At 39.3% G+C, this 22,027-nt stretch overlaps 1 protein-coding gene across 2 annotated transcripts; it reads left to right on the top strand.

Annotated features, from left to right (window-relative positions):
* The first annotated feature begins 425 nt into the window (after window positions 1–425).
* Window positions 426–21,703, top strand: camsap2a (calmodulin regulated spectrin-associated protein family, member 2a). 2 transcript variants are annotated; one of them, XM_085927701.1, is made up of 18 exons: window positions 426–660; window positions 3,116–3,375; window positions 7,930–8,091; window positions 8,618–8,704; window positions 10,384–10,416; window positions 11,213–11,354; window positions 11,968–12,107; window positions 13,632–13,728; window positions 13,845–13,941; window positions 14,059–14,090; window positions 14,239–14,308; window positions 14,395–16,417; window positions 16,907–17,043; window positions 17,383–17,606; window positions 17,833–17,905; window positions 18,853–18,968; window positions 19,387–19,505; window positions 19,705–21,703. In XM_085927701.1, the coding sequence occupies exons 1-18, from the start codon at window positions 522–524 to the stop codon at window positions 20,011–20,013; spliced, it is 4,260 nt and encodes a 1,419-aa protein (XP_085783827.1). In that variant the 5' UTR covers window positions 426–521; the 3' UTR covers window positions 20,014–21,703. The 2 variants fall into 2 exon arrangements, with proteins under 2 accessions (XP_085783827.1, XP_085783828.1); XM_085927702.1 differs by lacking the exon at window positions 10,384–10,416.
* The last annotated feature ends 324 nt before the right edge of the window (window positions 21,704–22,027 follow it).

The raw sequence follows: 22,027 nt of genomic DNA, 5'->3' as shown, positions 1-22,027 counted from the left end.
TATAATCTTTCAGACTTTTTATAAAAGCACCGTACGCGCATGCGCACTAAACTCAATTTGGGTGCAGAGGTTGGAGCGTTTTTGGAAAGGCTCGCAGTCGCTGCTGCAAGAAGAGAAACGGTACCAGGGCAATAGCACTGTGAAAAGAGAGTTAAAGGCTCGAATCATACCTTCTCTTTTTTTTAACAAGAACACATGGACAGGAAAAGAAGAAATCCTAGAAATCTAGATGAATCAAAGAATGGAAACCGTCACAATCTTAATGAAGACCACCACCTTTTCCTCCCATGAAATTGAAGGAACGCGACCCTTCTGCTTTGTGCAAAGAAGCCCGTCTCATCTGATGAATGGATGAAATGCACCACGATTGATTGTGCCAACGAGACATGTTTTAAAGACAGTAGCTTCTACCAACACGTTTTCATTTGACAGCTCCTCGTTGTTTTCCATCGAATTCCACTCGCGTGATGCTTTGGTGCTTCTTTGCTGTGAAGGACTGAAGAAACCTACAGCGTGGAAATATGGGTGAAGTTCAGGACCTAAATAATCCGAAGAAGGTCTTCGTTGCTCCATCTATCAAGTCTTTTGAACATTATGACTTTTCCCGTGCTAAAATCTGTTGCAGTCTCTCATGGCTTCTGTTCAAATCATATGGGAGAGGTAGGCATCATTGTTTTTGTTGTAGTCCCGACCATTTCAGCACCATTATTCTGCAAACGTGATCAATTTTGGTTGTTTGCTTTAGTGATATATTTAAAAAAAATCACTAAAGCAAACAATCAAAATATAAAATATACCTGTTTATATTACCTGTGGTTTGCAGTAATCAGTATCTTACGTGATGGTAACTCAGTGTCACCTACTGGGTTGCAAGGAGTAACCTTGAAATCACTGCAACCATCTGATACTAAAGATCATCGTTTTGTGTTGGCACCTCATACCATAAAAGGTTTAATCCAGATGGTGTTGCACAAAAGATCTTCAATAACGCCTTTCCCTTTCACAGTGATGTGCATTATGGAGAGCACTCATCATCCTGGATAATAAATACTTGGTTAACCAATTGATATATTTAATAGTAAAGGATAATAATGAAGTTGTTTTACTGTGTAACCAAATAGAATTATGATCCTGATTGGCTGCAGATAATTCACCTGCAGTAGGATTAATGTAATTTAATTACATATTTTACATTATGTAAATTGCTTTGGTTGTCCATTTTTTTCCACACAAGCATGGCATTCTGTTTCTTGATGGTATATTGCTAAGCTTTTATAAAGGCTACTTGAGGAAAAATAAGTTTTCAAAAACATTTTATGAATAGCTGCTCTGCATTCTTGGCTTATCTGATTCAGTGCATCTTGCATTTATCAAAAAAACAGCGAGGACATGTCAACTACATAATGATAATATCCATATTCAAACATGTTTGCATTTTTCAGATGTCTGATTTGTATTTTTCAACAGTATTTATAGAGATGGCATGAATTAAAAAAAATATTCATCATATGTACTGTTCTTTCACATTATAAAAGGACTAATACATTCCTCTTTGTTGGAACAATATGCAGTCATAGCTGCAAGGCACACAGCCTATTGTCAGGCTGTCGGAAAAGCCCGGCAAACATGAGTTCCCTTTCAGATCCTCAGTTCATCTTCAATCAGCACTGAATGAAATGGGCTGAGTCCAAAAATATAGGCCTCCAGAGATTGTGAGCGAGCAAGGGAGCGAAGCAGGCTTATATCCAGATCTCAGCCTACGCTTTTCTCTTCTGAATGCTTCACATGTAGCTCCCTTATTGCACCCACGCAGAAGTGCTGTGTTGTCAATAAAAACCTGCCCAGATGACCAGATCATTTCCCAAATTGTTGCAAAAGTCAGAATGCAGACTAAAGCCTGGCTAGCAAAGTTTGAAATAAATACAGTTGAATAAAGTTTAAAATACAAGGTGAAATTTGAACAGGATAATTGCTTTTAAAATCATGGAATCTTTCTGGAATAGCTTTTATCAGTTTGTATTTTGCATGTATACATCTTTTTTTCTGTTAGCCTACACAACACATACTAAAAAAGTCCTTGGATAAGCAGGAAAGAAATTGTGATTGATTTATTGATTGATTGCTGAAAAATGCTGAAAAGACTAATTGTCCAACTATGTCCTGCTCACTGGGTAGGAACAAAATCCACATTATAGTCTCAAAGTGAATATATTCTTCTCATGTTGAAGGCTGCTGTCCTAATCTTACCAGGATAATATCAACAGATAATGATTTCATATCGGCCATTATCCTAACTCAGCTTTGACGTCTAACTTCCATGTAAATGGAAAAGGAGGAAATATTGATATATTGACTAGAATCAATACTGTACCATGTGAATGTAAACACTAAAAGGCTTTGGTGCAAAGAAGGCAGAATTTCTGTATTGACAAAGAGTCCATCTGTAGATGACCTCATTGACAGTGGTCATGAGAATGTGATTCATCGACCGACTAACTGTTTAAATTTGTTGTGTTGGAGAGTGCAAGCAATTGGTTTAGCTCATTACCGCATGCTCTCCGCAAAATGAATTTTTACATCCTTTTTTCTGGTGCTGATCTTGGATTTGACAAACATTCCTGATAATCTTCATAGCTTTCATTCACAATATGACTTTATTCAGTTAATTAATCATGGCCAGGACCTCTAACCCTTCCCCCCCTAATCTTATTTTGAAATCTTTGCAACAGCGGCAGAATCCCATTTTGTCGGCAAAATGAAATCTGTGACCAAACACACAATACACACACAAAAACAGAATCTCTTTTTGATGAGACAGGGTGTTCCCAGGGAGCTGAATGTTGTGGAGATACACACGAGATGAATCAATAGTGTGGTGCTCCGATTCTGGTTGCTATGGTAACTTCACAGGTTTATCCATGTATCTCCATGACAAGTTACTGCCAAGACACGGCAGGGGACAATAAATAAGGAACAGCCCTAAGGGCTGTAAAAAGTATTGTCAGCGAATCTGTGCATTCGTATGAATTTGTACATATTGCTTTATGAAGCCAAGCCATTGTGGATTTTTTTTTTTCATTATAATTATTTAAATTTCCTCCCATTTGTTAAACAGACAACATCCCGGCAGACATGAAAGAACCATTCTACACGGACCAGTATGAGCAGGAGCACCTAAAGCCTCCTGTGGCCAGTCTCCTATTGTCTACTGACATCTACTGTCGGGCCGCCAACCTCATCTTGAAGAACGATCCGGCCGAGCCTCTACTGGGCCACGATGCTGTCTTACAGGCTCTGGCCCAGCGAGGTGTCTATGTCACCGATCACAACAGAGTTGTCACTGAGAAGGACCTTCAAAAGAGGCCTCTGCAAATGGTAAGAGTGTGTAGGTTTCTAAATTGTTTAAGGTATCACTGTTGGGAATTAAATTGTAGTTCACTTACCTCCCTGTGAACGATTTTGAAAAGAACAAAATAATGTATAAACTGAAGCAAGAATTGGGCGTTCTGTTAGTTTGTGTCTCAATAGGAAGGTTGACTGCCTCAATGAGCTTGCAAGTTGCTGTGTGCTCGAAACAATTAGCACACAGTATGCCTGCAGTCTGTTTGCAGAGTCTTGCTGCTCCTAATTTCCCTTTTATGCTAATTACAAAGTTACTTAAGTTCTTCTGGAACTTCAACGAGACAACATCTTATAGCTGCTTATATCCCTGACCAATTTAAAACCATGATGCTTTATAATCAACTGAGCATGCACATCCCTATATAATCAGCAGCATCTCCAAGGGCTAATTAAGATATAAGGCTAATTAACTATATGTTTTGTATTTCTGGTGACTGATATGAGTAAAATAGCTCAGTTAAACTTTGAAGGGAGATGGACACTGCTCCTTCTACATGTCTCCATCTCTGCAGCTTCCATCACACTATTGCAAAGGCAATGCGTTACCATGGTAACACTCCGGCGTGCGGGGCCGGGGTGTTTGTAAGTGTGAGTGGGTGGTTGCTAGAGTGGGGAGTGCTCATGCTGGCACATGTCATATGTAAAGTGTGTATATGATGGGGGGGCTGGAAATGTAAGCACCAAGGCAAACAATTCGGACATGCTGTGCTCCTGTAAACCTTTTATGGAAGCTAAGCAGGAATTTTAAGATGTTTTAGCTTTCTCCTACACGCAGGCAGACAATAATTTCTCAGCATTCAAATGACGTCCACTGCCCTTATTATTTGACTGCAATTGTTGTCATGCACAAAGATGAGTGGAAGCAGCAGGGGAGAAGGGAGGCTGTTCCAAGTCCTCTCTGTTCTTGTCAGCCTCAGTGAAGTCACAGCCAGCATGTTGTGCTCAGTGCCAACGGGCACTCCAGGGTGACACAGTATGGATGGGTAGGCAGTGTGCATTGAACACTATGGCATCTTTCTCCATTAACCATCGCTATTGTTTAATATGATAACAGATCTTGTTTTTACGACATTGATATTTGCTGTATTTATTCAAAATTTTGCTGTGGGTTTGGGAAGAATTGCTGTTATACCACCGTGGAGTAGATTGTCTTCCTTTGTGAATGATGGGGAGGAAAAAAAGCCCCCCGGTGAGAGCTAACGAGGGTAATACGAAGAACTACAAACATCTATGGTTGGGGTTCCTATTTTTTGGCTTCAGGTGCTTCAATAATACACCACCTTTGCAATGTTGATAAAGACATACATTCTAGTTGTATGATATAGATTTCTAAATGTAGATTTTGATTTTTAATGGTTGAGAAATGTTTTGTTTTCCCAGGTGATATGCTTCTCAATGTCAATCTTCTTTTATACAATAATTAAATTCTAATGAATTATATTCTGATGACTGAGGTGAACAGCACAATGTAATAATATGACGCGTGAGACGTTGGAATAAAACCCTTGCCAGAACACAATACAAACAATGTATATGTTAGTTTGTGATGACCATGGCTACATTTATGCTCATATACACACATATTGTGATAATTATTTTGAGTCTGGGTAATTCCAGACACTACATACACTGTCTTTTATGGTTAACTTAGAGGTTGCTACATAATTTGAGGCTTAGTTTTGGAACGTACTACTGAAAGCCACTTTTTCATAGGCAATTTCTTACCACGCTTTCTATATATAAAACTCACAGTGTGGCAGTTAAAGGAACCTATGAGAGAATTCTGATCTCATATTGGACCAAATAAAACTGCTGTCTCTGGCATTCAGATAAACATTTTAGCTTAATTCAATTTGAAGGCTACTCACGTTTTAACTATATTCTCATGGTGAGAAAAGGCTATCGTAGCACAATTGAGCCCACTTAACAAGCAGAGAAAAAAACTATTTTACACTTGAATAAGTGACAAGTTTACTTTGATAGGTTTTCCATTCATATAATTGCAGGTAATTTTGCTGTTCACATATACATGCATCTGAGTAACCGGATTAGTTACATTCATTTGCATTTCCAAAATGATTACCTAGTGACTGTACACTGTGTGGAGTAAAGTGTTAAGACATGGTTTAATCAGTCTGGGATTGTACTAGTTAATCTCTTAAATCCTAATTCTTCCAAAAAACAGGACATATTAAATCATTCTCTTTCCTAAAGCTCCAAAATGTTCAAATTGGTCAAAATATCAAAATAATAACCAACCTCTTATTCAGTTTTCTCAATAGTTTACAATAATCGAGAGTTTTTGTTCTTTACTGTCACTGATGGACATGAAAATAGTTCTCTCCTGTGTTCTTTGTGCTCTCTACTTGGTGTAAAGCACCTGAGTATTGGAACATTAAGGCAAATCTTTATATTGGAAATTAGTTTTTCAAATTTATGTGCGCATAATTAAAAATTCTTAAATTAGGCATTATTGTGAAACCCATGTCAGAATAAACTGCTGCAGGTCATTGAAGTGTTGTAAAATACTGCAGAGAAAAAATATCCTCAAAGTGACCCTCCTTGGTGATAAGAAAAAGCATCTCAGCTGGCCCTGGAAAAAGGGCCAGCTGAGTGCTTTTCCATGTCCACCAGAGGTTCCATGAAGTTACTTGAAGCTTGACAGAATGCATCAGATTATTTTTACATTTTATCCTACATTCTCGACAGCCTTGTGTCTTTCGGGCAAAAGGAGGTCCAGTGGACTGCAATGCGGTGTTGTATTCTGCGGTTCACTTGGCTCCTTTTCCCACAGGGTATCCATAGTTAACTCGACATGATGCTGTAATCAGCATAGTTTGCAGTTTAAAAGTCACTGAGTTTCAAGGACATTACTGTCGTAGGAGGACATGAACTACTGTACTCCGTAAACACGACAGCGTTCTAAGTTTTCAACGTACTGGCTTATTGAGAGGTCTAACATGATGTCTGTGCATATCACAGAGGAACAGGCCTTACTTAAAATGGCGCGACCTATTTCCATCCAGATACACAGGCTATTTTTCTTCCCTCTAGCTTTCATCTGACATTTCCACACGGTCAGCTGATCATTTCCTGTCCATCCATTTGTATTTCACAGCAACTCAGCTAATTTGTTTGCAACTCTGCATTTCAGCATGACATTTCAGAAACACCCTGCAATAACTTCAACATTAACATCTTGGATGGCCAGCAAATCACAGGGCCCCCTAAAAATAACCAGGATGATACATATTGTATAGTGACTCCCTATTGGTCTCATTAGATTATGCACATTTCCCTTAAGTTGCGTCTGATAAATATTTCCGATTTCCGGAAAGAATTTGAACAGCTACATTTACCATTCACTATAAGTGAATGGCACTGAATTAATTAATTAAGAACTGCAGTTTTATGGTCAAGTAAATAACATTGGTTCTTCTTTGTTGACATTTTATGTCTTCAGACTGCAACAGTTTTAAATCAATATCTGGAGATTGCTCTCAAGAGTAGATCGGATGATAGAGGGAACTGACCTCTGAGGAGTAGATTCACATTCTGATTGGACTTGCCTGGAGCTGATCGTTTATTGTTTATTTATTGTTTATAACCTGCGAAAAATATAGCTGTAACCGATAATGTGGTTTGTTTGTATTGGTTTGTGAGTGTTTCTCCGAGGGAAACAACCCTAGTGCTTAGACAGACTCAATAAAGGCAAAGAAGAAACATCTTGACAGTCTGTTATTAAGTGGGATTGGTTTGCTGCTGGCTTGTTATACAGACTCCAAATTTAGCATTACACTAACCATTCAACATCACAGAGAAAATAGACTACACAGTAAAACCATACTTTTAAATTTAGCTGAATTGACCCACAAGTAAAGTAACACCTCCTGGGCCGCTATCCCGCTGTCACAAAGTCCAAATGAAATGTACGAAGTTTGAATGTTTGTATCCAGTAACAACATCAATAACAATCTATTTTATATAAAATAAACGTAACAACATCAATAACAATCTATTTTAAATAAGATAAAATAAACGTCACTTTTGATTTATTGTCCAGTCACATGATTCAAAGAACTACGACAAATGCTATATTTTACTGTTGTTCTTATTGGCTGAACATTCAAATTCACCACACTCTGTATTTTAGGCAGATAAGGATGCATTTATTTTCAAGGCTACACCCACAAGAGAGTGTTGAGCTTTGGACAGTTTCAGATTTACTTTTAAAGTTCGTTTGTTGTCCTTATAATTATCGCTAGATTGAAAAATTGATCCAAAACATAAATAAAATCTTGGGTCTTGATGATTCAGACAGTAGTTGATTGGTGTCTACAAACATGGAAAATAATATAACCATCATTATTTTCATTGCACTATTACAGGAAGGCAGCAGTTTTGTCCCTCAGTCACTCCATGAATAAAAGACAAGGAGAAAAGTTCAAATGAATGACACAATCTAGCATTGTGATTACAAGTGATGCTAGAATGTAATTATCATACCACCAATTCCTCTTTTTCCAGAGTGCCCATCTGGCAATGATGGACTCTCTGATGATGGCATACGCAGTGGACACTCTGAGTGTGGAGAAGGTGATGGCCAGCATTCGCCAGTATTCATCAAATTATGAAGAAGAAGAAATACCATATGAAACAGAAGATGTAGTCACTACCTGGATCAACAAGGTTGGTGACAGACAGTGGTAGTTGAACTTGGTCTAAAATACACAGACTAGTAGTAGGGGAGTCGTTTTAAACTATTGAGATTGATGGCAGTCCACAACTGCACACTTGACAATGGTGGTCAAATTTTAACTTGCATTTGTAACTATAGTGATGATCAAAATGAAAAACAAAAATGCATTAAAAGCATTTTCAACTGAATATATAATTGAAAAGAAATTGTAAATTACTGTATCATTTTTTTATTCGAGTTTTACACAATTTCTTAACTTCATTCGAATTGGAGTTTACCATACTACTGATATGACTTCTTCTAGGCTGACACTTTATTTTAATATTATTTGTGCAATGTTTGAAATGTCTGTCCAAAATTTCTACTAGACGTCATTAGGTTGTGTGTTGTACAGTTGGCCAATGACTTTATATTCAGACTATGATGGAACTATTATTAGTGCAGAAATGTGACCTAATTATTATTAGTGCTTTCACTAGCAAAGCAAAAGTTGATCCTGCTTACACTCCATTTTAGATTAACGAGTATTTGAAAGACACTGTGGCTCAGGAGGAGAAGAAAAAGAAGGAGACACAAAATGCAGAGACTGCAGAAACTCCTCGGGTGAGTTTAACTCCTTTCTCAGCAGAAACATGCAGAATTTGCTTGACTGACAGCCCGAGACAAGCTACCCAAATCCACTTTATGAATTTAAGTCCTTGACATCTGTGTTACTCGGCTATCTGGAAGCGGCTTCCTCGAAACCTAAGCCATTAAAATCCAGCTTTCATCGAAGGAATCACAAAAAGTTGAAATCTTTGCAAGAATCCCTCACTAAATGTGTGCCTTAACCAGCAAATCAGAAAATCTTGTTTCATTAGTTTCTTTGCGTGAGGCCGCTAATGTCCAGCCTGCAGTCTCAATCTGTGGTGGTATTATCAACAGTCATTACTATTGCCATAAGGCAGAATGCTCAATTTGTGTGTCCGTGTGTATGTGCGTGTTTTTCAAACTGTTTGTAATAAATTGTTAACTGAACCAGTCATTCCGATATTTGGAGCTTTCAAAATACCCCAGTGAAGGCTTTCTTACGACCTTATGCCGCTCTATATAGCATGTAGAAAAGTCGCACTGTCCAGTCCTGTTCCTGCAGATTTCACAGTTTGATGTTGATCTGACCGGTCAGAGTGCAGAGGCAGCACATCATGCCCGTACTGACCTCCCATTATTTCATCATGACTTCTTTCAAACTCCAAAGCATGCAATATAAGTTGAAGTCTAAAAGCAAACCAGCATCATTTTAACGAAAGGTTAGGTAGTTTGACCCCCTTGATTTTTTTGCTTAACACAAGCCTCTTTTTAATGTCATTGACTTAAAAATGTAAAATTAATGCAGAGTAGGCTGATGAGAACATAACCTCAATGTTAGAGGATGATGAAAAACACACCTTAAGGTACTTTTATGTGTGTTCATTTGACTTCTATTCAGGGGAGCTTGACAAATATTTATTTCCCAGATCCTCCATCTCGTGTCACGCTCCCCTTCTTCCAGAAAATCTGCTACCCCCCTCCTACCACCACATGTCCATTTTGGACTCTGAGAGCCGTGCATGCAAGGTCACTTCGGTTTTTAGCTGCTTGGTGGATGGGAAAAAATAATAGCCCGGTTTCTCTTCCACTTGCAAATTTTCTTTGTAATTGTGCTTCATTTGCCATGATGTGGCAAACCCGATTAACAATGTTTCTTCTTTGAAGACATCAAACCTTAGCTGGTGACTTCTATTACCATTTAGAAACCTACGACTTTAATCACATCAGGAGAAACCAATAAAGTGACCTTTCATCCACTCTGCTTCGTTTTGTGTTTAAGCACCCACACAAAAAGCATTCACAGTTCACAGTCATTTCTGAATAAGGCATAAATAACAAAAATAACAAATTTATGCAAGGAGAATCATTAATTATGTAGATTGCAAAACCAGAACTAAACTATAACATTTTAATTTTGGCTCATTCTTATGTTTATTTTCTGTCTATAAATGCTTTTTTTTCGCCATCAGATTAATAAACATGCCTAACATGCAAATGAAAACACTCTTGTTTAACCTTGAGCCTTGTCTTTTTTTTCAAATGCAAATGTGCATCATATAATATATTCAATAATTACTATGTGGACAGATTCTTTACACAGTTTCATATCTGTGTTCTTGCAACTCTTGTCTGTGCTTGCCAATCATGCTGTTGACTAATCACACTAACAGGTTGTTTTCTTTGTTGTTGCTGTTTGCCTTTTGCTACTGCAGTCTCCAACCAAGTGGTACATGAAGCTTGTGCCTGTAAGTCAACCCATCAATGCTAATTCTGTCCTTCATTGCACCATTCATGACCCTCACTACCACCACCTTGTGCTTTTGCCACAGTAGTTTTTTAAACCACAGGAAAACAAACCAGGACCAAGAACAAGGCCATCCATCATACAATATTCTTGACTGGTAGCCCAAAACAGAAAAAAACCCTCACTGCTAAAGTAGAAATCATTGCACCGACTAGATTTGTGCACGAATGTAATGATGGTGTTGGGTTCAAGATACGCTTTTTAGTTTTGATGGTGGAAAAAACGCTTTTTACTTCCCTGTTATCACATCTGATGTCACTGTCCATAATCATAGGTTCACCACTTTACTGCACCCATTTGGTTTGACCCCTTGTGTAAAACCTCCAACGAAGGTTCAGACGATTGTCTCATTCTGGCAGTACTTGGCAGGAAATGAACGTCCTTGTAGACTTTCCATGGCTACATTGGCACATGGAACACTGTCTGTCATGCCTCAGGCTGCTCCCTCTGTCCAAACACAACTGAGATATTGATAATGCATTGTTATGTGTTGCATTGCATTCCATTCTAGCGAGTATGCCCAGTGTTTTCACAATTAATGAGTCATACAAAAAAACAAGGGAAAAAAATCATGAATGATGCTTCTCTTCAAATTAATTCCTACAAATGCATTTTCCCATTATCCTCATTTGAGGAAATTATTTGATTTGATTGTCCAAAAGCAAAAATGAGGCACCTTAGCTTGCAGGGCTACATCATAGTGTGCTAAATATTTTGACTTTGTTTCTGGTGTTCAGGCCCGCTACAGGAAGGAGCAGAGCAGCAGCCAGGTGATGCCGTGGATCCCCCCATTGGACAACTTGCTGAAGGATAGCATCGATGGATCGGCACTGGGTGCTCTGCTGCACTTCTACTGCCCCCAGCTACTGCCTCTCAGTGGTAAGAGTTGTTTTGCAGCATAATGACACCAATTCATACAAAATTTTTAAGAGCAAAATCCCATGTCCAAAAGTTTGAAATGTCAAATTTTCACTATTTTCCTCACTTGCACTTAATTTGGTACATCTCTGTAATGTAATGAGAGCCAATAAAAAAAACTCACTTTTTGATGTAGAAAATCCAAAGTTTCAGATTTTTTATATGTATTTTGGACAAGTGCTTAACTTGTGCGTTTTCAGTCCACACAATGTTTGATGACTGGGAATTGATTAAGCAATGGTGCTTTTCCTGTTGTACACAATAGAGTGTGCTGTTACAAAATCACATCAGCTGTCAATGTGTGATGATGACTTCGAAATCAGGCACATTTACACAGCAACACAAAAGAAACAATCAGTGAACATTGTTTTCTTTTCAAATGCGTTAACGCGGGTCTCCACCCATTTAATCATTGATCATTCAGTCGTTATCCACCAACACTTAAATAGCCTTACATTTCCCAAGCAGAGTAAACCTGAACACGTCATTTGTGATCACATCCAGCAGTAATATTGCAAATTCACCAAAGAGGATCTAAGCACAAGCAGGCTGATGGCTCCCTCCGTGTTCCCAGATGTGTGTCTGAAGCAGAACATGACGCTGGCAGATCGTCTCTACAACTTGCAGCTCATTCAGAATTTCTGTAGTGACAACTTGGAAGGCTGCTGCCACTTCAGTTTGGAGGATATGCTCTATGCTCCGTCCAGCCTCAAGGTACTCCTCAGTTAAAAACTGGAATATAATATTGTCATATATGGACCAAAAATAGTATATGTATCACACACAAAATAGAGAAATCTAATTTTAAAGCCAAGATAATTAAAAGTATTACCACCCACCATGCCGGAAAACAAATTTAATTATGTCATTTGGAAAATGTCAGCATTTTGTTGACACAGATTAAACGAGAGAAAAAAGACCCACCAGGGGATGGCTGTCTTGAGAGCATCGGTGTGGCTCAAACTGCATAAGAGCCTGATAAATTAAATTCGGCAACCTTGACCCAGTTTCCCCTGCAGCCACACCCACAGTAGCAGTGTGTCACACTAACACAGACCTTATTATAGACATGCAGTCGAGACATGGTGTTGATATAGAGGCAAACGTTTAATTTTTTATTATTACTGCTTGATACTTTTTCCAAAATTACAGTTAATTTATGAAATGGTTCTTCAGATATAGGTTTTACAAATAGTTGGTATCAAATGATTTTGGTCATTAAAACCTATCCTCACAGAATAGTCAACTGTGTTAACAATTTTGTTCTAATTAGGTCAATTTTAACTTTGCATGGAGCGTGATGTTACTCTTGATGGCCTACGTTGTTCTTATTGGACTTTGGTTCACTGCATGAGGAAATGCATGGTTGAGAGAAATGTTGCTGATGAATCAGGTACCTTGAGAGCTAAGCTGTGCAGCATTGTCTTTGTCAGCAAACCACAGAAGGTGGATGGATGGTGGGGAGAGGGCGAACATGTTTCCTCAAGGTCGTTCTCGTCATGCTGTTCTGGTTTTTACGTGTGTGTGCCAACATGTTCACCGCCAAAACTGCCTACTAGACTAATGATCAAATCTAATCTCGGGAAAGTGCTTATTTTACTTTATATGACTTCATTTAACTTGCTTCAGTGATGTAACAAATATATGATCAGTTGTAAGTATTGATAATGGACAAAATGAATGGAAATATTAGTAAAAATATGTCTTGTGTTTGTTTTTTTTGCTTGTTTTTAAAAATTTTGTTTTATTGAATAATCCTAAAAATAACCTTGATGGTGGGCCATAGTCGCAATATCTTAATTTTAGCTCTGGACCAAACCACTACCAAATCAAATCAAATTTTATTCACATCACACATTTCATTCATACTGTCAGCCAGCATCACATGCAGGTGATTGAGAGCAAAAAAATAAATAACTGACCTCTATTTTATAAATTAGGTTAATGCCATAATCTCACCGGTAGCTACTGTTGACATAATTATGTGGAAGTGTAAATTGAGCCTTTCAAAACGTGTCACACTCCATATTTGTGGCTCTTGCTAACAGGAATTAAAGGTGCAATGATTAATCAACAGCTAATCAATGTTTAAATTCATCAGCATTTTTTTTTGATAATCAATAAATTATCAAATAGTGGATTTTTATATTATAGCGCTCTTAGTCATGTTCAATGTGGGTGTGCAACAGCCATTTAAATGTATGCTCTAATGTTTATCCAATTTGATTCGTCCCACAGAACAACTACTTGGCATTCATGGCAGAGCTCTTCTGGTGGTTTGAGGAGGTCAAACCTGATTTTGTGAAGCCAAACATTTTGGACAATGAAGCCCCAGGTCAGTCATATAAGATTTCACATGACTAGTAAAAATCTGTCAGATGCATTTGTATCCAGAATACAAGCAATTAAAAATGAGTCAACAATATTTTGGGATTTTTTTTCCCCCCCCAGAGCTCTCATCCTTGTTGAAGAATATCCCAGCTGTCCCAATCTCTAAAGTGACCAAGAGGAGTTTCATGGAAAGATCCCCAAGTCCTGAAAGACCAAGGTATCGTATTTTAGTACAAATTGGTAAAGTTTTTGTGAAATCGAAATGCATTCCGCGATTCATCATATCCATTGCTAATAATACAACCTTCCTGGATATTCATTCCTCTCATTTTAGTTTGCCTCTGCGACCCCAGCCTAGAAATTCAGGTATCTACTTTTGTTTTGAACTCTCGTATGACTATATAGATACCATGAATATATTGATTTTGTTATGGTATCTATTAGAGATAGTCATAAGGTTCTGAGAGTAAATAACAAAATGAAAGCATTTTTGTATGTTGCTTGTGTCATCCAGGTGAGATGAAGAAATCAACCTCCATGTCCTTTGTTGATAGCAACCTTGGGACTTGGCCCAAAGAGAAACGGTCAGTATGGTATAGTTTTTGGAATAATTCAATTCAAATGTAGTATTTATTATCCCTCCATACATTTCCTCAATCTGTTTCCTTAGGTCTGGACCTTATGGAGTATCTTTTGACATTCCCTTGGACAAAGAGGAAGCTGCATCTTCATCTCATACTGCCACACGTGGCATGGTCAGGTCCGTCAGCACCGACGACGGTTCTGGTTTTAAAGTCCACCACCTTCCTCGAGGGATGAAGCGGAACCTTTCCTTCCAACCGGTCAATGGCACGAGCATTGGCATAGAGGAAGAAGGATGCCCTGACAGTCTAGCTGGTATGGAACCTGAAAGGCGAAGCTACCCTAGCGGATCTAGCATGACAACTCCCTCCATAGAAGAAGCCCTTCAGATTATTCACAGTCCAAGTAGGCCCCCCGTGGAAGGAATCAACCATGGCTTCTTCCTGCATGGTCCGGAAATTGAAACCGGCCACGGTAACTTGGAGCCGCTGTCGGAGTTGGACTCCAAAGAACGTTCGAGCCTGACGGACACCACGGAGGTTGACACTGGCATCCACATTCATACAGACGATATGCTGGATGAAGATTCGTCACTGAAAGACTGCTCGGTGAACATGGACCTTGATATGGATACACCCAGCCCTTGCCCAAGCAGTCAGAGCAAATCCCCCTCAGCATTTAGGACTACCAACTTTACTGAACAGAAGATGAAGAAGATCACTCCATCAGCACCAGACTCAGGACGCGAGAGCAGCAGCTCCCTTAAAACGACTCCAGAGGGTTCGGATTTTGGTTTGCCGCTATCGGTTTCATGGGCCCCAACTCCAGAACACAGTCCCGTCCGTCAACAAATCCCAAAAGCACCTGCAAAAGTCGTCCAGCTTCCACACAATGACCCCGCTCAGGTCATGGCAACCGAAATGGTTGAGCTGAGGATGCGCTTGGAAGAGAAACGGAAAGCTATCGAAGCGCAGAAAAAAAAAGTAGAAGCAGCTTTCACGAGGCACCGACAAAAGGTCGGTCACTCTGCTTTCCTCAGTGTGGTGAAGCGTAAAGGGGACGGAGCTGCGAGTGGAACAGAGGAAGGAGGGAAGTTTAAGGGCGAAGTCAAGTCGATAAGTCCCACCTTGAGGTGTGGTCGAAGTAGCGCAGACACACCCGATGGTGCGGAGCAAAGCAGCACAAGCTCCTGTTGGCAAAGCTCGCCCGGTCGAGACGAAGAAGGTGGTCAAGGGCACACCCCGCTAACCGAGGCGGATCTTGCCGAGTATACGCGATCCATTGAGAAGCTCAATCATTCTTTAGCCTTCCTCCAGACTGAGATGCAGAGGTTAGCTCAGCAGCAGGAAGTCATCATGGCCATGAGGGAGCAGCAACATCAGCAGGCTTGGGTCATCCCTCCGTCTCGTACCACGCCCTTGCCGCAAAAATACGGAAAAGGCGGCAATGTCACTCGATCCTCAGGACCCTCTTCTCCGGTGGACTCGCCTCACTCAGCCCACCGTTCTCCGACCAGCATCAAACGCAAATCGGCCTCCTTCCACTCACGCAATCCTCGCACCGCTCGCCCTAATGAACTCAAGTTGGCCCCTTACAACCGCATCCTCACAGCTCCCCAATCTGTGGATAGTATCCCAAGGCTGCGCCGTTTTTCCCCCCGTCTCCCCACGGATAGCTCTTTTGTTTACATGGGTGAGACGCCCGCAGCCGCCAGTCCTGAGCCAGCTAACAAGGAGACAGACACAGAAAAAGAGCTCAGTGCTGTCTGCGGATCTCCTCCCAGCTCACCCAAACAAGAGCAAACACAAATAGACTCCAATACAAAAATCCACCAGGAAGCTCTCAGCCAACCAAACATCACTGATAAGGAAAAAGTAGATCTCAAACCTACACGCTCGTCATTCGCTGAGATTCTGGCCCACCCGGTGGTTGAGACCTTCACGGTGACCCCCACGGTGATGCCTGAAGTCAAGGGCAACCTGATTGAGGTTCCCTTATCAGTTGTGAAGTCGTTGAACGACCTGACGCTTGACGACGGCTCGGAAATGGAGCTCGGGGCTGTGGAAGGCCAGGAGGATGAACAGAAGATTCGTTGCGGCTTCTTTTTCAAGGTCAGTTCTCATTTCACACGGTGATTGTCACAGTTTAGCCTCCAGATAACCCAAGTAGCTTAAAATCTTGTTATACATTACTACGTAATTTTTACGTGATGGTATAAATGATTCAGCAAAGATGAGGGCGACCTCATCTTGCTGTTTATAGTTTGTGAGGATTGCTTGCCAGCTGCAGTTTGAGCTGCGATGTGGGTCACAGAAGTGGGTCTGATGTGAATAATTCAGGCACCACTGCGGAGACATGCACTCGTAGAGAAGCTGCATGATGGTTAGTAATAAGTGATCGCACCAAAAAAAAAAAAGCAAGCAAAATCAAACTAAATTACCTTTGGTGATTGTGTGTTTCTGCTAATGTCTGACAAGAATTTAAAGCCCAAATTCATTTTACAATGCGGGCTGCCCTCCTATTGACAGATTGCATCATGAATTTTCAAGGACCTGTGTAGTGTGAGAAGACTTGACCTTGTCTCATACTAATTGTGTCAGGAGGATGGAAAGGCAAAGGAGAACATGGCTCAGAAGAGGGCGGCACTGCTGGAGAAGAGGATGAGGAGGGAGAAAGAGAGCCAGCAGAGGAAGATGCAGCAGGAGGTGGAGCATGAGCAAAAGAAAGAGGAGGCTCGGTATGCTCTTTTTAATTCTGTATCAAATCAACTTTTTATTTTTTTTATTCGATAAGATGGTTTCTGAATATTTAGGGCACTTTTCTGGACACTTTAATGTGTTGCGCCAACATTTTCCTAAATAAAAATTCACATTTTGTTAGTTTCATAAGTTGCCTTGATTGTGTGTATATGAAGCAATTGTTTCAAAAGGTGTTTTATAAACAAAGCTCATTATTATGTTTATATAAATAAACAGATTTGTAACAGGGCACTTGAATTTATCTGAGTGAACCAACATATTATGTAATGCACAAAAAATATTTGGAAAGAATATTATCTATTCCATTGTTTGCTCAGGTTGAAAGCGGAGGAGGAGCGTATCCGAAAGGAAGAAGACAAAGCCAGGAAGGAGTTCATCAAGCAGGAGTATCTTAGGAGGAAGCAGCTGAAACTGATGGAAGACATGGACACGGTCATTAAACCCCGACCCTCTGCCGGCGCTAAACAAAGACGAAGTCGACCCAAGTCAGTCCGTCGCGACAGCAACGACTCCCCAAAAACTCCGGTCAGAGCAGCCACAGGTAACCAACCGCAGAGTCTACACCTCTACATTATGACCCATTTGTCAATTCCCATGCTTTATATCTTTATGTACATGTATGTCCAAATTTGTAATGTATTCATTTATTCTTTATTGCCAATGATGTTTTAATTACTATTCATTTTAGACTGTGTCCTGTGCATGGTTATCGTTGTGCCCCATCTCCAATGTCTCATATTTAGGTTTCCAACAATTTCTCTTTTCAGTTTCCAGTTTGTCCCTGGGATCCCTTAATTTGGGAGACGGCGAGAGTATAGACTCAGGGAAGAGAGCGCAAAGGTAAGATCGTACGTGCATATGTAAGTGCTGATGCAACCTTGATTTTATCAAATTAGAAAACGTATTTATGTAAAAAAGTACTTCAGATCATGAAAAAAAAGTCCATAACAAGAATTGCAGCAAAAATCCTGCCTATACTCAAAGATAATCATCCTCAGTTCTGTCATTATATCTTGTGTTCTGCCAAGTGAGTCGGACATCGAACAATCTAACAAACTGCTTTTACAATGCAGTTTTCCTGACTATCCCTACAACATATTCCTAACTTTTTTTTATTGTTTTTTTTTATATTCTTGCTACTATACTGCTCAATCACACATGCCAGAAGTGCTAGTTTAGCCTCTGGTAGTCTCCTCTGCTTTCTGAGCTCTCCTAAACTGCAAAGAAGAAGGTTAGTTCCTGCTTGGTACTGAAATCACGGCGCTTCATGTTATTCCGGGCCCCCGATCCTGCACTGTACATTGTCCTCACACCGGCTTTGACTTGACTGAGTACAGCACTTTTTTTTTTTGCTTGTCTGTTTGATTGCTGTATAGCTGAATTGCTATATTTGTTCATAACATGCCCTCAAATTGCATTCCTGATCATATATAGAAAAAAAACTGTGATTATTAAAAGCTTAAATAATTTTACAAGGATGTCTTGTTTTAATGACCTCTTGTACGGAGGTCACACCCGACTGCTTCACATCACTGTCCCTCACAACCTTGTGTTTTGCAAACTTGTGACTGATATTATGCACCAGAAGACCAGACAGCCTCTTTAGTGATGTTTTTAACTTTTCTTGCTGCAATATTACACATATTAGTGATGATATCATGAAATTATATCTTTTACATTAACTGATGCATGAATACACTAAATTGGATGAATTGAATCTAGTTTTCTATCTATTCTACGAAGTAGCAACCATTTCAAAAGTAGATTTATTTTTTTATGTTTTCTAGGCCAGATTCAGCAGATTGCTTCCTGTCCCCGAGTCGCACCAGCAGCAAAAATGGAGAGAAGGACTGGGAGAATGGATCCACAACCTCCTCCGTTGCATCAATCACAGAGTACACAGGTTGGTGTTGTTCATATTTCAACAGCATCTGTTGTTTGTATTTAGAATGTTGAAATACTGGGGCTGTGTTTTTTTATTGGTGGAGAATTGCACGGCTGTACTGCATTACACTTTTCTTTCATATTATTTAAGCATTTGTCAAATTGGGCCATGCAAGAACACATTGAAGCCGGAATATTACAACTTCTTTTGAAATGGTTGCTCCTCTATATAATTATATTCTCAGTGCAAGTGTATTATGTTACAAATCCCTTCGTCTGGACTTCATAATACCATTCAAATGTCATGCTAATTGAATTGCAATTTAACAAAGCTTTTGGATTAATCAAGTTGAGCAGTAAATTGTTTGACTTGACTGAAGGCGTCATAATCACTATGATGAAAGCTGAAACAATTTTCTGTCCTGTTTCCACCCCAGGACCGAAGCTCTACAAGGAACCAAGTGCCAAATCAAACAAGCACATCATCCAGAATGCCCTGGCCCACTGCTGTCTTGCTGGCAAAGTCAACGAAGGACAGAAGAACAAAATCCTGGAGGTAACAGTTTTTATCAACTGAAAATGTTCTCACCTGGAATAATGTATACACCAATTATTATTATTATTATTATTATTATTATTATTATTATTATTATTATTATTATTATTATTATTATGGGACTGAGTCATATTGCCTAAACATGTTATTGGCTTGAGCACACAACTCATATTTTGAGATTTCTTTTCTATCGCAACAGGAAATGGAGAAATCCGAGGCGAACAACTTCCTGGTTTTGTTCCGAGATGCTGGCTGTCAGTTCCGCTCCCTCTACACTTACTTCCCGGACACCGAGGAGATCAACAAGCTCACGGGTATCGGCCCCAAAAACATCACACGCAAGATGATTGACGGCCTGTACAAGTACAACTCTGACAAGAAGCAGTTCAGCCAGATACCCGCTAAGACCATGTCAGCCAGTGTGGATGCCGTGACCATCCATAGCCATTTGTGGCAAACCAAGAAGCCAGCCACCCCTAAAAAAGTTGTGCCTGCCACCCAGTCCTGATAAAAACTGATTGTTCAAATTTCAGTTTGCGCTCTCTCACTGTTTATTCCTATAATGATTCAAACACCTGCAGTGCACACCCATGTTTTCCCTTTTTGCGTTTTGTCAGATTGCTACAACTGGAATGTAAGCCACTGATGAAGAATGATGTAAATATCTTATGTATTTTTAAAGACAAGTCATGTTGGAAATGAAGGCATGTGTGAGTAGTGTTTTTATTTCCTTTGTGCCAAAAGTAAAAAAAAACAACAACAACAAGACAATATGAATGCTAGGACATTTGACTCAGAACACTGAAGCACTGAATGTTTAATAATCCATGTACAGGACGAATTTCATTTGCAATAAGTTTATGTGCGGCCTTACACGCCTCAGGCTTTAGCGTGTGAGCTGATTGTAAAGCAACATTCCGAGTTGCTGTTTTGTATGTCTTTGGAAGAAGCCTTTTTGTTGTTATTTGTCATTCAAAGTGTTTGTATATTAAGGTACGTAAATCTAAGGGCCAAAAACGATTGATTGCATACAGCTAGCGTTCGCCACACAGCACGTGTGTGTTCAACTCAACAAAGTCAAGACGGTTTCAGCTTTTACACGACCATTTTCTTAGGAAGAATGTAGGACATCACTCCCGATAAAATTCTTCTCGGCTATCAAGATGTGTGAAAATCCATGTTATAGTTAGTGAATGATCAATTTTCTCTCTATTGAGTACATTTTGTAGAATTCCTCCATTTGTGATTTCTTTGCACTTATGGTATAGTTATTTATTAATATATTCTCTACTCTTATCTAATTAAGAATCATATTTATTTTGACTGATAACAGACATAAGATGGCTAAGCTCAGGTAGCGCAAAGCTCAAAACATTGTCGATTCCCAGTTTTCTTTTTACAAATTACAATTTGAACATCTTAATCTGGTATTTTCCAACACGCCACAGTTTGAACTCTGTTTACACTGAGCGATTCATCCAATCCAAAATGTTTCAACTAACTTGGGTTAATGGTCAGATTTTATGTTGGTGCTCTAGCACATGTCATTTTTAAACAAATTTGTCACTCCTAATGAGTAATAGCTATGTGTGGAATTATTATTCCGGTTTACCATTTCAGCTTTTGGTCAGGAAGATATTTTTTAATCAATCACACATGGTGGAATCGGTCACACAAACTGAATTCCCACCTTAAGTGAAGTGCTGGATGCATTTCATGGTTTTAATACATTCATTTATTTAGAATAACACATTATTAATAAATGACAATACGTTGAAACCCAAATGAACATCATAAAAAAGTGTGTTTTAGTTTCAGTCGAATTTTACATTTTGTAGAAAAATCATACTGTGTTGTGAAACAGATGATGTTTTGCTGCATACGGGTAAAAATGCACCATTATTGTTTGTGCCAAACTCAAACAGGTTAAGTGTGAACAGTTCTACTGACGCGATGCATCATTTAAATTTGGGGTATTTATGACTCAAGGAGCATGTACTTTTGTTAAAAACGTAGTTTAGTGTGTTTCTCTATTGGTTATTGACAACTGGAAACCAAGGGAAGCAAATATTTAAAGTAGGCTATTATTGTACGGTGTGTTCATGTGAATTCATATCTTCATGCAATGATGACACTTTTTGTCTATGCAGTGTCAAAAGAGCTTGCTGAACATGTAGTTTGTTTTTTTTCTGCTATCAATAAACAGCATAGCCATCAAAATAAACACGAATGTTGAGTCTTGTTAACTATTGTTCAATCAATTTACATTGTTATTTTTTACATTAGCACAACAATATGCTATTATTTTTCTGCAAAGGATTGCCTCATTCCACAGGAATATAGCTACTGTTTTTTTTTAGTTGGTTTCAAATCAGACAGGTGAAAGGCCGGTTGGTCACGATAGCAACAACAACTTTATTTTGACCACCATGGGGAAATGGAAAACTATATACAAAATATATTTCAAATAGGAAGACGTCACAACTTGACCTTTGTGGGTTACCATGACCTGAATGACTTAA

The sequence above is a fragment of the Syngnathus leptorhynchus genome, chromosome 13, assembly GCF_054491065.1.
Source record: "Syngnathus leptorhynchus isolate UIUO chromosome 13, UIUO_Slep, whole genome shotgun sequence".
In the NCBI taxonomy this organism is placed as follows: Eukaryota; Metazoa; Chordata; class Actinopteri; order Syngnathiformes; family Syngnathidae; genus Syngnathus; species Syngnathus leptorhynchus.
This window is presented reverse-complemented; position numbering and strand designations above follow the sequence as displayed.

Excerpts from the sequence above, each read along its gene's own strand:
- camsap2a (XM_085927701.1), top strand. The coding sequence starts at position 522 with ATGGGTGAAGTTCAGGACCTAAATAATCCGAAGAAGGTCTTCGTTGCT. Across the intron at positions 8,705-10,383 it reads AGACTGCAGAAACTCCTCGG|TCTCCAACCAAGTGGTACAT; the intron begins GTGAGTTTAACT and ends TTGCTACTGCAG. Across the intron at positions 19,506-19,704 it reads AGAAGAACAAAATCCTGGAG|GAAATGGAGAAATCCGAGGC; the intron begins GTAACAGTTTTT and ends CTATCGCAACAG.